Below are 16,157 nucleotides of genomic sequence, written 5' to 3'. Positions count from 1 at the left end.
GTGTGAGAGAGATCCAAGAGGTGAGGCAAGATATTTTCATAATTTTATCCATGGAATAACTTTATCCAACTTATTTTGATACATACATTTTTTTAACGGATAACTTGCAATCAATTATTTCTTTAATATTATGTGTGTGCCAAATTATTTACATACAAATTATTCAATATTATAATTTTTATTAGATAATTTGGTTATAAGTATTTTAATAGTCTTTCATTTTATTCACGGGATTACATATAAGTTATCAAGTACGCATATTTAAAAAAAAAACTTTTTTTATGTTTCATAGTTATGGAGATTTATTTACATATATGCGATAAAAATCATATATAGGTTGATATTACAAAAGCAATTTCAACCGCATAAAAATCTTTTACATGAGAAGAAGTTATAAGGTGGATTAAGGAAATTGAAATCAGACATAAAGTAACTATTATCATTACTCGTTCAAATACTGAAATAGTAAAAGGAGGAAGTAACAACAAATTAATATTTGGTTGTGATAAATGTGGAAAATACAAGGAAGTTGATAGTACAACACTGAGTACGACTAAAAAATGCGGGTGTCCATTTAAAATCAGATAAACACCGACTAAAGATGGTTCGTGATGGAAGATTGATGTAAAATTTGGACTTTAAAACCATGATTTACTTGATAGATTATATGGTCATTCATTTGTTAGTCGTCTAAGTTCAAAAAAGGCAACATGCTGATTTGACAAAATGTCATGTTCCACCCATACACATGTTGCTTTCATTGCAAGAGCCGGATTCAAAGAATATTACTCGAATCACACAAATATATAAACACAAGAGTAAATTACAAGAAGAGATTAAAGGTCCTATAACTGAAATACAATATTTATATTAGTTGATGGGTGATGCAAAATATGTTTAATGGAGTAGGAAAAAAAGATGACCCAGATGTTGTGAGAGATATTTTTTGGGCACATTCAGTTTTAGTGAAATTGTTGAATATGTTTTTCCAATGTGTTGTTCATGGACTGCACATACATGGCAAAAAATGCATACAATCTTTGTTTGAAATTGTTAATATGACTTCAAGTGAGATGACATTTGTTGTTGCATTTGCCTCTATGGAGTTAGAGTAAACAAAAAACTTTTATTGGATATTAAATAAGCTAAAACAATTGTTTAGGAAGGAATGGACTGAATCACATGTAATTTTGAGTGATAGATATCTTGCTTGGATGAAAGCAATTTAAGTTATGTTTCCAAGTATAATTAATTTACTTTGTTAATATCTCATCAACAAAAATGTTTAACAAGATGCAAGCAATATGTTGTGAATGATATGCCATAGCATATAGACACGTTGTTGATGGAACTTGTATGAGCTAGTTATGAGATGGAGTATTATTAGTGGTTGCAACAACTTGATCAAGCCTTTGTTGGTTATGTTGAATTCATTAATTATGATAAAGACATGTGGTTAATTCCTCACATGCGTAAATTTGTGGGAGCATGGATTAATCGAGTGCTACATTTAGGCAACACCACACCCAATAGGTACATATTTTTAGTAGTTAGTTTTTTTACCGTATTTGGTGTTTTCTTTCATTTTAAGGTTGAGTTTGCTTATTGAAAATTGAAACAAATGTTGGAAAATAATATACGTGACTTGTGCAAATGTTGGGCAGGCTATGAACAATAATTTGAAGTTGCAATTGGCAACATTGAAGTTTTTTTGAATGAGTTTTTATGAGGTTAAGCACGCGCACATTAGTCCATTTTATGAAAATATGTGTGGGTTTATATTAAGAGCCATTTTTAGACGCATTATTAAAGAGTTCTTAAGGGTTCACTATGTGGAAACCAAAAATCAAATTTTTCGGTGTACTATTAAAATATCATGTGGGTTGCTTCATGCGTATAAAGTTTGAGATTAATCTATAACGATTTACTATGTCATCGGATTACATCAAAATTAACGTTCTATGAAAGTCTATTTTGACGTTAATTTTGATGTAATTCGACGACATAGTAAATCATTATAGATTAATCTCAAAATTTATACGTATGATCTATATGATAATAAGTTTCAATCCAACAGTTGATTTTAAAAAATAATCATCCGATGTAAAATTTTTGAGCGAGTGTAACTCATGGTGTAACTATTCGAGTGTAATTTGATCTCTCTCTCTCTCTCTTTCTCTCTCTCTCTCTCTCTCTCTCTCTCTATATATATATATATATATATACATATATATATATAGGGATGGCAAGCAGACCCAAACCCGCGGGGCCCACCCGCACCCGAACCCGAGTCAACGGGTGAAAACCCGAGTTGACTGGGTTTGGGTTCGGGTTCGGGTGCCACCCGATATTTCGGGTGCGGGTTTGGGTAGTGTGAAACCCGCGCCCGAAACCCGAAGTTACACCCGAATATATATATATATATATATATATATATATATATATATATATATATATATATATATATATATATATATATATATATATATATATGGAAAGTTGTAAGAAAATTGTAGGAAAAATATATTTTATGTATTTTGTTGCGGGTTTGGGTTTGGGTTAAAAAACCCGAACCCAACGGGTGTGGGCGTGGGTGTTATTTTGTCACCCGAATAGCTTTTGGGTTTGGGTTCGGGTTCGGGTGGTAATTTCGGGTGCGGGTTTGGGTAGTATAAAACCCGCACCCGCGGGCACCCGTTGCCATCCCTATATATATATATATATATATATATATATATATATATATATATATATATATATATATATATATATATATATATATATATATATATATATATATATATATATATATATATATATATATATATATATATATATATATATATATATATAATGCACACTTCATAGATATTTAAACGTGTTTAAAAAAATATATGTCATTTTAGTTAATTTTCTAAGTTTTTTATTTATAAAATGATTTTATTGATCTAAATGTTTTTACGTTGTGCTAGACATTTTTCTATACATTAAATTATTATTTTTTCACGGGTATCATATATTTTTCTATACATTCAATTATTTTTTTACGGGTACCAGACATTTTTTTATACATTCAATTATTATTTTTTCATGGGTACCAATGCATGGGTTCTTGTTCGGGGCGCGCATTTGTTTTAGATATATATTTTTTAATAGATAATGTTTGGTACCCGTGAAAAAATAATAATTAAATGTATAAAAAATTATCTGATACCCGTAAAAAAAAATTAAATATTTTGATCAGTAATTTGACAGTCCTGTTAATATTCAATATTTTGAACAGTCACTTTACGCTCCCGTTATAATTATTTTAATTTGGTGTTATAAAAAGATAAAAAATTATCATTTTAGTATAATACTATTTCCAACATCGAAATCATCATTTTTAAATATATGTAATTATAGGTAAACAAATTATTATTTCATATTATCTTCGTGATAATAATTAAATAATATATAAAGAAATTGTTACTCATTCATGTTATGCATACAAACAGACACAACAAAAAAAGGAGAAAATTATTGCTATATTTCTTCATCCAGAAAAAATAATTCAACTCTAAACAAAAATTAAATTTATTTATATATTACATTAAAATATTTTTGGTATGCTTTTAATATATAACTGCAAAATAGTTTTATATAGAATGAATTGTGAGGACTATATATAATGGCTAGTCTAATTTATTATATTTCATTTTTATTTGAAGTTATTAGTCAAATTTGGCACCGAGTTCAATGAAGATTTAATATGTTGAGATCATGTACCATGTAAAGTAATTACACAATCATTTCAAAATAAAAGACTATAGTTATTGAAGTCAGACAGACTTCAATCTTCAATCCGCAATTTATACATATATAGATTGCAACAACACCCATTGGTTTCCAACAACGCAAAATGAAATTTTACTTTATTTTATTTCTATACAAAATCAAATAACACTGTTGTTTTTGACAGTTTTGGCATGTTTGGATGCTTCCAACACTGGATTGGAAATAATTCAAATTTAAACAAAAAAGTATTTTCTGATAAATATATAGTCGAGAAAGGATGCATTAACTGATTAGATTAGATTGTTTATATAACTTTTTAACATGAGACAATATAATAAACAAACAACAAAGCATTGTGACAACTAAAAATAAAAGGACTTCATTAACTCATGAAAGAGGGAATAAAACTTCTATAACTCACAACTCTAAATTTGGTAGGGGAATATAAAACTAACCAATGCAGACAATATAGTACAATATAATGCAAAAGGATAATATATCTTACTGCAAGAACTCTCACTCTTGAATCATTAACTACATAAAAGATATTAGATAATCAAAAACACTTTAACAAAACCTAACTATTTTGCTAAAGAGATGCTTCGGGAGCTTGGTGTGGTGGTTTTGCTAAAGGAGTGGGAAGTTGTACTCCGTTGAACGCGGAGCTTTGGGGTATTTTGGAAGGTATCAAGTTGGCTCGAGAGCTTGGTTACACTAAGGTGATGGTTGATACCGACTCGAAGAAAGCTGCAGATCTTTGTAACTCTAATAATCATGATAAGCGGATTAGGTGTAGCCTAGTGCGTTGTATTCATATGGAGATGGCGGAGTTGGAGATGGTGGAGGTCTCTCATGTCTTTCAGGAGGTGAATGGTTGTGCTCATCAATTGGCCTTACATGGGAAAATGTTGGGATGTGTTCATAAAGTCTTTATTGAGATTCCTACCTGGCTTGAGTATTTCTTAAATAAAGATCAAATGGGTGACTGGTATTCTATGTTTGTTTCTTTGTAGGTTTTCTTTCTCTTGGGCTTAGGCCCTCAATTGTACCAAAAAAAAACTAACTATTTTCATACTATAAAACATGAAACTAAAAAAGTGAAACTATTTTCATTGATATTCCATCCATTAGTGTATACACTGAAGCCATCTAAAGAAAGATAAAAAGATATTAGATAAACTTGATGCTCCCTAACATCATACTTAAATCAAAATCAAATATAAAGTGAGAAGTATTATATAGCTTGAAAAAAGGTATAACTATCGGCTGCAACACCAGAAGACAATTAAAGGTTAAGAAATAAATTCAAAACTAAATTCTTAAGCGTTCCCTCATCATATCTCTTATTAGAAGAGAGCCAAAGTTTTGTTGATTCTTTTACGTATAATACTATTGTCTTGAAACCAAAGAACAACACTAAGGTAACATATATATTCTCAATTTCGTTGTTAAGGAAAGAAAACCTAATAAAGTATGAAAACCATAAAGTTTGGGATCCTTATATATATGCTCAAAATTCTCCTATATATCGCTATCTTCAAATGGCAATAAGGCAACAACTGCACCACCTCATATCAGCGGTAGTGGTGCCCTGTTAACATACAACCACAACGTCCGACCATCCAGCAATGTCAACATAACATCAGTACCATTTGGAGGTTACAATGTTTGGCAATACGAGATAGTTCCAATTGAAAACGGTATCGTTGGACCCAAGAGTTTCGCCTTTGATCCTAACGGTGAAGGCCCTTATACAAGAGTTTCAAACGATCAAATTATCAAATGGAACTGCCATGAAAATTGTCGGGTCGTTTTGCATTCACTTCTCTACTTGCTTTGCAGGATATAACAACATGAATCAGACATCTCATAGTTGGTAATTTTCAAAATAAAAACCGACAGTGTTTGAACAATAATTGCTTTTCACTCGATACATCAAATATTGGGAAACCAATGGAAAATGGCCCTAGTGTTTTGTTTACCCTGAAATAAACAACAGGAGGAACGCAGGATGCAGATTAGAATGAAGAAGCTTGAAAAATCAAAAACCAACGAGTTTTTCAGTTTTGACATAAAGAAAAAGAAGCTTGAAAAATACCAAGAAGTATCCATTGAATGGTTATGTTTCCGATTATTTTTCCTGAGAACATAAGAAGAATTCTAGCAAGAAGATTTCCTATGCAAATTTTTCTGAGCATTTGCCTTAGCAGGCGGATTTGATTTCGTGTCGAGATGCTCTTTTTGGTTCGTCAAAATTTTGCCACCAATAGAACTCAAACCTTCCCTTTTTTGAACATTCACTTTTGTTCGAATTGAATCAAAGCTCATTCTCGAACAAAAACACAACCGAATAGGCACACATGAAAGAAACAACTAAAAATCACATAATATAAAAGTCTAGAATTGAAATACATAAAGGCTACATGTGATATAATGTATAGTTTGTGTATAATGCACCATCACAGTTGAGATCATGTTTACAACATTGTTAATAATTGTTCAGATTTTTGTCAAACCCATAGTTATCCTTTGACATTTTACGCAAAGGTAACCTTTCAGCCATTGGTTTTCTGCCACCCCTATCTATCTAGGAATTATTTAATCAACCTAATAAAATCAAATTGATAAATATTTATACTGTATAACGATAAAACTGGTAAAGAAATAGACTAAGTAATACTTACATGGCTTTTTGAGATGAAGCCAACTCTTGGTATGGGAAAGAATCTTCCAACCTAAAACTCAACCAAATATAGAGATTCAAGACCTGCAGTTTTGGGACCAAGAAAAACTCACAAATATGCTTAGAAGCTAATTAGTTAAAAATGAATTAAAAAAGAGTTTATCAAAGTTTTCCATCAAACTAAAGAAAGAATCTGATCTTTCACTGGTGAGGTAAAAGAATTCCTTGCTGCCAACACATTTCGATTAGCGGTCTATATCGTTGGAGTCTAAGATTTATACAACATAGAAGCGAATTGTAAATAGGTGCGCATATGAACCGTTAGCTTAATTGGAGAAACCCAAATCGAAACGAATCACCACCTGAAATTCAAAGCATGAACAAAATCAAAATACTACAAATAATCGATCAATTCGGATAATCTCAAATAAATAATAATAATAATAATAATAACCGAAACTTAGCCATAGCATAAGTTCTAGGCCAAACTCGAGAATCCAGAAGAAGAAAAATATCAACAACAACATAATCCTTTTCTCAACTACAACAGTTCATTAGACTTGGATCCAATATGATTAGTGGCATCAGAAAGATCCACGTGGAAACAACACGTAAATCAGAAATGAAGTGGAGAAATTGGAAACAACCAAAAAAGATTAGGGATTAGGGTTTATCAATTTAATCTTTATAAACTGAAAGAGCAATAAACCATACCAAAATCAGAACGATGTATCCTTATAGAACTATCTTCATATTCAAAGAACTCAACAATCCTTGCAATATAATTATATTTATCATCTTCAGCCTAAAACAACACAGTTTAGAAAACCAACACCGTAAGAAAACCCTAAATCAACAAAACATATAAACACTAAAACCCTTAATTTTCAACATTGCACATACCTTGGGGTAAATAGCGACGTTGGTGGTGAAATACGAACAATGGAACCAAACCAGCAACCTCATACGAAGCGACGTAACTCATAACTCACTAACAAAAATTTGAGATGCGACGTGTTTTACTGCATACGAAGAGGAAAAAGAAAATTTTCTCCAACGGTCTTGCCATGTAGAAAGCTCGGAGGAAGGCGATGAAGATGGTTGAGCTTTGAAGATGGAAGATGGTTTAGGGTTGAAGATAAATTAGAGTTGAGTTTTGAAGCTGAAGAGAGAGAAAAATATGAGAGAGAACGAAGACCTCAAATTTGAAAAAGCAATTAGTAGATTTCGGAAGCAAATAGAAAAAAGATAGTGCCAAGTAAGCAAGAATTTGAATTCTGGATGCAGAAGGTATCCACGTGGCGCATTGAGGAGCAAGAGGGGTATTTTGGTATTTGACAGAACATAAGATTTTCTTATATTGTAGATTATTTTTTTTACCGGTACCAAACATTTTTCTATTAAAAAATATACATCTGAAACAAATGCGCGTCCCGTACCAGAATCCGTGCGAACCCACGGGTTTGTTACTAATTCTTCACAACAAAAACAAACACACACTTAAAAGAGAGAAAGAAAGAAATGAGTGAAAATAAATACTACTTTGACACTATTTGTCATTTATATCTTTATTTTCTTTTAAGTTAGTGTTATTTTCAAGGACACATATACTTTTAGAAATCATAAACTTTTATCCATCTTTAATTATTTTTCTTCTATCAAATAATATTTCAAATTATTTTTATTTCTTTAGATAATGCTAATTTGTGTCAAAATGACACCGATTAAAAAACTCATAAATTAAAAAGTTATATTGAATATAAAAATTTTGTTTTAAAAATTATATATTAATTTATTTAAAAATTATAATTATTTTGTTTAACTTTTTAACACAAATTTTTTATTTATAAATTTTTTAACTTGGTTCCTAAAATCACAAGTTAACATTATCCTATACTTTTAAATCTTTCTCTTTTCATTCACATTTTTTTAATCTATTTTCTCGTCTCAATTATTGTTTAGAACCAATTACTTCGTGTTTTTTTCTTCTCTGGTATAATTCTTTTTTAAAATTAGAAAATTATATCAATGTTTATTTATTTATCATCGCAAAACAACCGAACCATAACCCACGTTTCTTCTTCTTCAAAAAAACAACATAATACATGTTTATCAAAGAAAGTAGAAGAAGGAACCAACCAGTTCATAGGGAAAAAACCAGCTTCGGTCGTGAATGCAGCGGCGCGTGTGGCAATAACAACTAGAGTAATACACAAAACATCACCACAGTAGCTTTAACCTAACCCTAACTACACCACACACTGAAGGAGCATAGAACAAGTTGCTTAATTCTACTTTACTTTCACTGTCACACTCACTTCCCGATATTGCTTCCGTAACCGCGCGAGAGAGATCATGAGCCGCTACGATAGCCGTTCCTCCGACCCCACTTCCTACCGCGACCGAAGAAGGTAATAATAATAACAACTCCAATTCCACTTTCTAGGGTTTATCTTTCTCTTCTATTCTCTATATTTTTTTTTTTGACCTTCGTTGTTGTTTTTTTTCTCAGTGACTCGGGTTTAGGTGGTGGAGGAGGTTCTGCTGCTGCGCCTTCGAGTAGAAGAGACTACGATGACGGTGGGTCTGGTTCTCCTAAGAAGATTAATTTGGATGGGTTACCTCATTTTGAGAAAAATTTCTACAATGAGTCGCCGTCTGTGAGGGCAATGACTGAGGCTGAAGTTATTGAGTATCGGCGGAGACGCGAAATTACTGTTGAAGGGAAAGATGTTCCTAAACCTGTTAAATCCTTTTCTGATGCTGCTTTTCCTGGTACATTATTTATTGTCATTCATACTTGCAATTTGTAGCAACATAGATGAATCAACGACACTCTAAGTTCAATTTCATTTCATTCGATTGGATTGGATTCAATTTGAGTGCTAGTTTTGTTCAAGATGATGATATTTTGTTATTGGAATTTATGTTTAGTCTGTCAATGGGGTAACGATTCAAGTGCCGTTTACTTCGTATTTGGTTTTGGTCTCAGTAGCACCGACACCTCTGAAAAAAGGCGTTGTGATTACGTTTAAAATTCTTTCAATTTTTCAAATTATTACCGGTTTTGCTGTGTCAGGGTTAGGGTCGTGTCCGGGATGTCCGTGCTTCATAGGTTTTGGTTTGAGGAGAGGGGTAAAACTTAGGGGATTTGGAAAGAATAGAAAATAGTTTGTACTTTTATAGTCTATGGATTTTGGAGTGTTTTCAAAGGAGGATAGTGGACAGTAGCGGTTAGTTCAAATTCTGCTATCTACATTTCTCTAGTGTCCATTTAACCTATATCTGACAGCATGCTGTTCTAAGTGTCGTATTGCAGAATGATAGCGAGTTTTAAAAGTTCCATGGCAGAATAATCGCTATATGAGAACACTGGTACTTATAGATTGTTGTGGTAATACTCTACTGATTTTACGACTTTGATTTAATTTAATCCAGAATATGTACTGGAAGAAGTTAAAAAAGCTGGATTTGTTGAACCTACACCTATTCAGTCCCAAGGTTGGCCAATGGCTTTGAAGGGACGTGATCTAATAGGAATTGCAGAGACAGGATCAGGGAAGACACTTGCTTATTTGTTGCCGGCAATAGTGCATGTAAATGCTCAGCCAATTCTAGGTAAGAAGATAAGGAAGCACCACAGCTGAGATGTAAACACTATTAGAGGTGCTGCCTTTGTTTGTCCATGCCTTCTTTGTTTACTTGTATTGCCGTTTCATAATTCATTAACAATGTTTTTCAGATCCTGGGGATGGACCTATTGTGTTAGTTTTGGCTCCTACTCGTGAACTTGCCGTTCAAATACAACAAGAAGCTACTAAATTTGGTGCATCATCTAGGATTAAGAGCACATGCATTTACGGTGGGGTTCCTAAGGGGCCTCAAGTGCGCGATCTACAGAAAGGTATGCGGTGAAGTCAGTATTACAAAGTCATGGCATGTGATAAATAACTTGGCTTTCTTTTATTTTTCTGTAATCTTGTATTTGATCATGCTTCTGTTATTTTTTGGGGCTAGGTGTTGAAATTATAATTGCCACTCCGGGAAGGTTAATTGATATGCTTGAGTCAAATCATACTAACTTGCGAAGGGTCACATACCTGGTATTGGATGAAGCTGATAGGATGCTGGACATGGGGTTTGATCCCCAGATACGGAAAATTGTCTCTCAGGTGACCATTTTTATATCTGATTAATATTCTAAAATAGTAAAACCTTAGGAAATGCTATTTGGTAGTATTGTTTGGCATAGTCTAGTTGCTTTCCTTGATGCTTCGCCAAGCTCATCAATCTTGCTATTTTATGTTGAATTTCATTTTGCAATGCCTTGTATCTTTCATGATATGAAAAAAGAGAATGTATAACGCATGTTCTCCTAACTTCTAATTTTATTCCTAATTTGAACATGTAGATACCTGAAATATCATTCACATGGAATTTTTTAATTTGGTAGAAAGATCATAACTTTTGACTAAAGAAGGAAGGATAAGGTATCCTCTGAGATAATAAAACTATAATATTTGAAAAACGTTGCATGGCATCAATACAATATAGGATGCTAATCCCGTAAGATGTTAAACAAAAACCACTCTTTGAAAACAACCATTGGCTGAAAATCACGGAAAAGAAGCACCAGAAAGAAATGATATGAAACCCTATAAAGCTGAAATGATCTGATTTTCTTTTTAGTTCAGGATTTAGGTCAACCCTGTAGACCAAATCGATAGTTACTGGTGGTGTACAGATAAAAGCACAAATTTCATGAGGCACTATTTTGCTTCTGTACCTCTTTCCGATTAGGAGAGCCTTATAATTTACTTAGATATGTTCATCATCTAAGTTCACGCCAATCAGTCTGAGTTGAATTAGCATTGGCATATTGCCGAGGCTTCAGATTATCTTGTGTTTAATTGATTATCATTACTGTTATTTATCCAGATTCGCCCAGACCGTCAAACTTTGTACTGGAGTGCTACTTGGCCAAAGGAGGTTGAACAATTAGCAAGGCAGTTCCTTTACAATCCATACAAAGTAAGATTTATTCTTGTCGAGACTTGTTACATTGTCTTTTTAGTATCATTCATATGTTGAAATCAAATGTTCTGAATTTATATTATTATTATTCTTTATTAAATCACAGCTGTCAAACTCCTGAGTTGAATTGTAAACTTGTTCTAGCCTTCATGTTTAGGTAGAAAAATCAAGCAGATTCACTTTAAAACATGTTCAGTGTTAAAGTTATGCTGATTCACGCGGATTTGTTCAAAACTCAGATAGAATCACGAGAATTTTGTGGCTCCACGGATACACTGAAATATGCCTTTAAAATCTTCCATAGCGGCTGTGTTTTCTTTTAAGGTGCAAGTTTAGTCTCCCAAGTTCTATGATTCTCTAGTTTCAACACTATCCCTATACAAGCAAAGTACTGTCACAGCCATCCCTTTCTAGCAGCAATTAGAGCCATCCCAACACAACCGTCAAAGTCAATATTCGATAGATGAAATCATCTTCCTCTGGCTTTACAAAGCCCGTCCTTGCATATTTTATTAACTTATGACTCATGAGTTGGTTTTATATGTATGATTTTAACTTGTATTTTCATTCCTTCTTTTATTATGGTTTGCTTCATTATGTAGCTGGGATGTAGGATATCCATTAATGTGTTGGTAATATATTATGCTCGAATGCTATTTTATATTTTAAAAGATTTTTTTATTAGGTTGACTTGTGAGTTTATGGACACTTCCTGAGTTTACACAGCCTCTCAAATTTGACCATCTTGGGTGTATGTTTGTTTATGTATGGCTTTGTATTTGTCAGAATTTTGTATTTATATTGAAGGCTGAATTGACAATTTCTGTAACAACTGTGCAGGTAATTATAGGTTCTGAAGATTTAAAAGCGAACCATGCTATAAAGCAATATGTTGACATTGTTCCCGAAAAGCAAAAATACGATAAGTAGGATATGATCTACATTATTTTCTATCCCTAACTAGAATAGCTTGTCATGTAGAATGGCCTAATTGAGTCATTTTATTTCAGATTGGTGAAGTTGTTGGAGGACATCATGGATGGAAGTCGAATATTGATATTCATGGATACAAAAAAAGGATGTGATCAGATTACTAGGCAGCTCCGTATGGATGGTTGGCCAGCACTTTCAATTCATGGAGACAAAAGTCAAGCAGAAAGAGATTGGGTGCTTTCAGAGTTTAAATCTGGAAAGAGTCCTATAATGACTGCAACAGATGTTGCAGCTCGTGGTTTAGGTACAAAACTTGTGATTAATTGTTTAAATGATATTCTGATTCAGTGTAGGAAATTGAAGTAGTTCTTGGACTTTGTTTTGGAAATAGTAAGCATTTTATGTTGGCATGGATAATTCTTCATTAAATTAGTGGCTCGGTTCCTTCCATCTTATAGCTAAATGTGACTATTTTACATTTCCCCCCTTCTTTTTTCTCTTTGGCGTCCTTTTTAAGTCACTTTTGATTGCTAAATTTTATGGTTGTTTAGTATTCCCATGTAAGGGACATATTTATTGTGTGTATCTAGCTGTGTTAGGCGACCTTACCGTTGTAATCTTTATTAGCTATGCATACATCACTTCATATCGACAATTTTCTCTTACGGATGAAGTTTCTTAAATTATAATTTCCTTCTATTGCTGGTCAATATCATATATGTATTAATCAGTTTGAACTATACATAGTGACTTTAATATATGTATTAATCAGTTTGAACTATAGATAGTGACTTTAATAGCTAATGTCTGTTATTCTGACTGACAACTTCAACTTCTATTTGACATTTGCTAATTGTTATGACTCAAAGCCATTGAATTAGGTCCTTTATCAAAGTAATCTTTGCATCTAAAAAGAATCCAAGTGTATATTAGAATTGTTTTTGCTATGTTGCACTACTGAGGAAGTGTCACTTTGTAATTTACACCAATAGCTGTGCTTGTGTATATTAATTTTTTTTATTTTTTATTGTTACTGACAGATGTGAAGGATGTGAAATACGTCATAAATTATGACTTCCCGGGATCACTAGAAGATTATGTTCATCGAATTGGAAGGACTGGGAGAGCTGGTGCAAAAGGCACTGCATACACATTCTTTACAGCTGCTAATGCCAGATTTGCAAAGGAACTTATAAGCATACTTGAGGAAGCTGGACAGAGAGTGAGCTCTGAGCTGGCAGCAATGGGGCGTGGTGCACCTCCTCCGCCTTCAGGTTTGTTAATCAACTTTGGCTAGTATATACATACTTATATTGGCCCATCCCCTGTCCTCAATTATTTTTGGTCGAAGGCTATGATATGCGATAATTTTGCTTGAATGACATGGATCCCTAACCCAATGGCAGTCATTGTGTCTTTTGGTGTCTTGGTCTGACTTGTTTAGTAGAATTATATTTTCGTGCCACTTGTCAAGGGGCAGACTCTAGTTAGAGTTTGCCAAAATGATTGGTGAGAGAATAGTTTGTCGCCGGAAGCATGCCTGCGACATATGCTCAGTCTGAGAAGGCTGGGGTGGAAGGCTTGTTCAATTTTCACAGCATGCATCATTTGTAGAATTCATTTCTTATTTGCTATCCACTTTTGATTCATGAATGAGTTGTTTTGTTTTTTTTTTTTTGCAATGATCAATCAGGAGGCTTCCGAGACCGAGGGAAGAGTTTTGGCAGCGGTCGCCCATGGAGCTGATGGATGGAACTCATATAATGCCATTGGTGTAGCCTTATGCATTGTACTGTCCTACTCCCAAATTAGCTATTATTTATAAGAAAAGTGGTAGGAGTTTGGATTTCTTATTTGTTAGACTTCTTTTCTCCCCTCTTTATTTGGTTAAAGTGTCCATAGAACTTTGATGAGCCTTGTATCTACAATCAAACATTTATTTATACTTGACAATTCATACCACAGTACTTTATTTTGCTTGTCACTTGGTGTGATTTAATTAGAGGCATGATTAATAGTTCAAACACAAACTAAATGATTTTATTTATAACTCGTACTGAAATTTAATCAAAGTCTCTTTTCTGCATGATTGATAACATGAAACGTTCGGGGAGTCATCATTGTACTCATTACTCAATTAAAGCTGACTTGCAGTCTTAAAATAACTCAATTAAAAATGATTTGTAATCTTATAATAACAAATGTGGCCAACAATCTAAGTAAACTTTTGGTTCTGGGGTTAATAGAAAGTAAATTGATTTGTGTTTGGATGGTTGTTGTCAATTTATGTTTGGATAGTTTTGAACAAAATTGATTTTAAGTGTATAATTATCAAAAAGGGCATAAACAAATACATATAAGATATATTCTTCTTCTCTATCATACTTGTTAAGACATGAAACAAAATTATCAATTATCAAATTAGCATAATATTTAAATGTGAAGTATTCCAATAAAAAAAATACAAATATAAAATAGAATTTAACATACAATATTATAGTACTAAAGTATTATTTTCAATGTGTTTGGTTCACATCTACAATTTTTTTTATTCATTACATTGACTAGATAACACCAAATGGAGACACCTACAAATTAGAGGGCAGGGAATGAAATAACTGATGAAAAAATCGAAAGTTAAGCATCCCCAAACTCAAAACTGTATCTCAATTCCGTTGTGTAATGTCATTTACAAGGTGGTGAGCAAATTGGTGGTTAATAGATTACAAACTGTATCTCAATTCCGTTGTGTAATGTCATTTACAAGGTGGTGAGCAAAGTGGTGGTTAATAGATTAAAAGCATGTATTTCAAAAATGGTTTCTCCTTTAGACATGATTTGTTTCAAAAAGAAATATTCATGAGAATATCATCATTGGCAAGGAAGTGTTACACATTATACAAAATATGAAAAGCAAAAAGGATTATTTTGTGATTAAAGTTGACTTATCCAAAGCTTACCAACTCAGTCTGTAGTTTATTTAGCGGGTACTTCGAGAAGTCCAATTACAATTGTAGAGACGGGTGTTAAGTAGAATGGAGTCAAGTGTGACTTCTTTAGACCTTATCATGGTATTAGGCAAAGGAATATGCTATCCCCTTATTTATTCGTGTTGTGCATGGAGAAACTTTCTCATCTTATTTTATAAACAGTCAATAAGAAAAAATGGAGAGCTGACAAAATGGGGAAGTTGGGACCGTGGATATCACAATTGATGTTTATTAGACGACTTAATCTTAATTGGAAAAAACAAGGAAAGTCAGATGAGACGTTTTATGGGTATTCTGCAAAAATTTAGTGAAAAGTCTGGACAGGAAGTTGATAAAGAGAAGACATGCGTGTTGTTTTTCGAAAAACGTTGCGAGAAGTTTAAAGACGAGGATCATGCAAATCTCCAACTTTTGAGAAACTCATTTGTTAGGAAAATATTCTGGAGTGCCTTTGAGCGGAAAATCACTAAGAAGAAATTATTATCAATATTTTAGAACAACTAACAACAAAATTGGCAAGCTCGAAAACTAACCAAATTTCTTTTGCAGGGCGCATTACATTGACAAAGATTGTTTTTGAGGTAATCTCGATTTATCTTATGATGACAAACACTCTTCCTAAAGCTTGGATTGAGGATATCCATATACTTCAAAGAAACTTTATTTAGGAGGATACAATAGAGAAAAGGAATTATCATGTTGTCAAGTGGGAAACAATTACAAAACATAAAGATGAAAGA

General features: G+C 32.8%; 1 protein-coding gene across 1 annotated transcript; it reads left to right on the top strand.

The window, feature by feature from the left end:
- Positions 1 to 8,503: 8,503 nt before the first annotated feature.
- LOC131654199 (DEAD-box ATP-dependent RNA helicase 20-like) lies at positions 8,504 to 14,399 on the top strand. Its single transcript, XM_058924622.1, has 10 exons — positions 8,504 to 8,871; positions 8,973 to 9,235; positions 9,899 to 10,078; positions 10,203 to 10,364; positions 10,478 to 10,632; positions 11,399 to 11,491; positions 12,335 to 12,420; positions 12,505 to 12,731; positions 13,468 to 13,701; positions 14,121 to 14,399. The coding sequence occupies exons 1-10, from the start codon at positions 8,816 to 8,818 to the stop codon at positions 14,171 to 14,173; spliced, it is 1,509 nt and encodes a 502-aa protein (XP_058780605.1). The 5' UTR covers positions 8,504 to 8,815; the 3' UTR covers positions 14,174 to 14,399.
- Positions 14,400 to 16,157: the final 1,758 nt, after the last annotated feature.

Source organism: Vicia villosa, linkage group LG2, assembly GCF_029867415.1.
Source record: "Vicia villosa cultivar HV-30 ecotype Madison, WI linkage group LG2, Vvil1.0, whole genome shotgun sequence".
In the NCBI taxonomy this organism is placed as follows: domain Eukaryota; kingdom Viridiplantae; phylum Streptophyta; class Magnoliopsida; order Fabales; family Fabaceae; genus Vicia; species Vicia villosa.
Note: the sequence above shows the minus strand (reverse complement) of the source record. Positions and strands in the feature narration are given on the sequence as shown.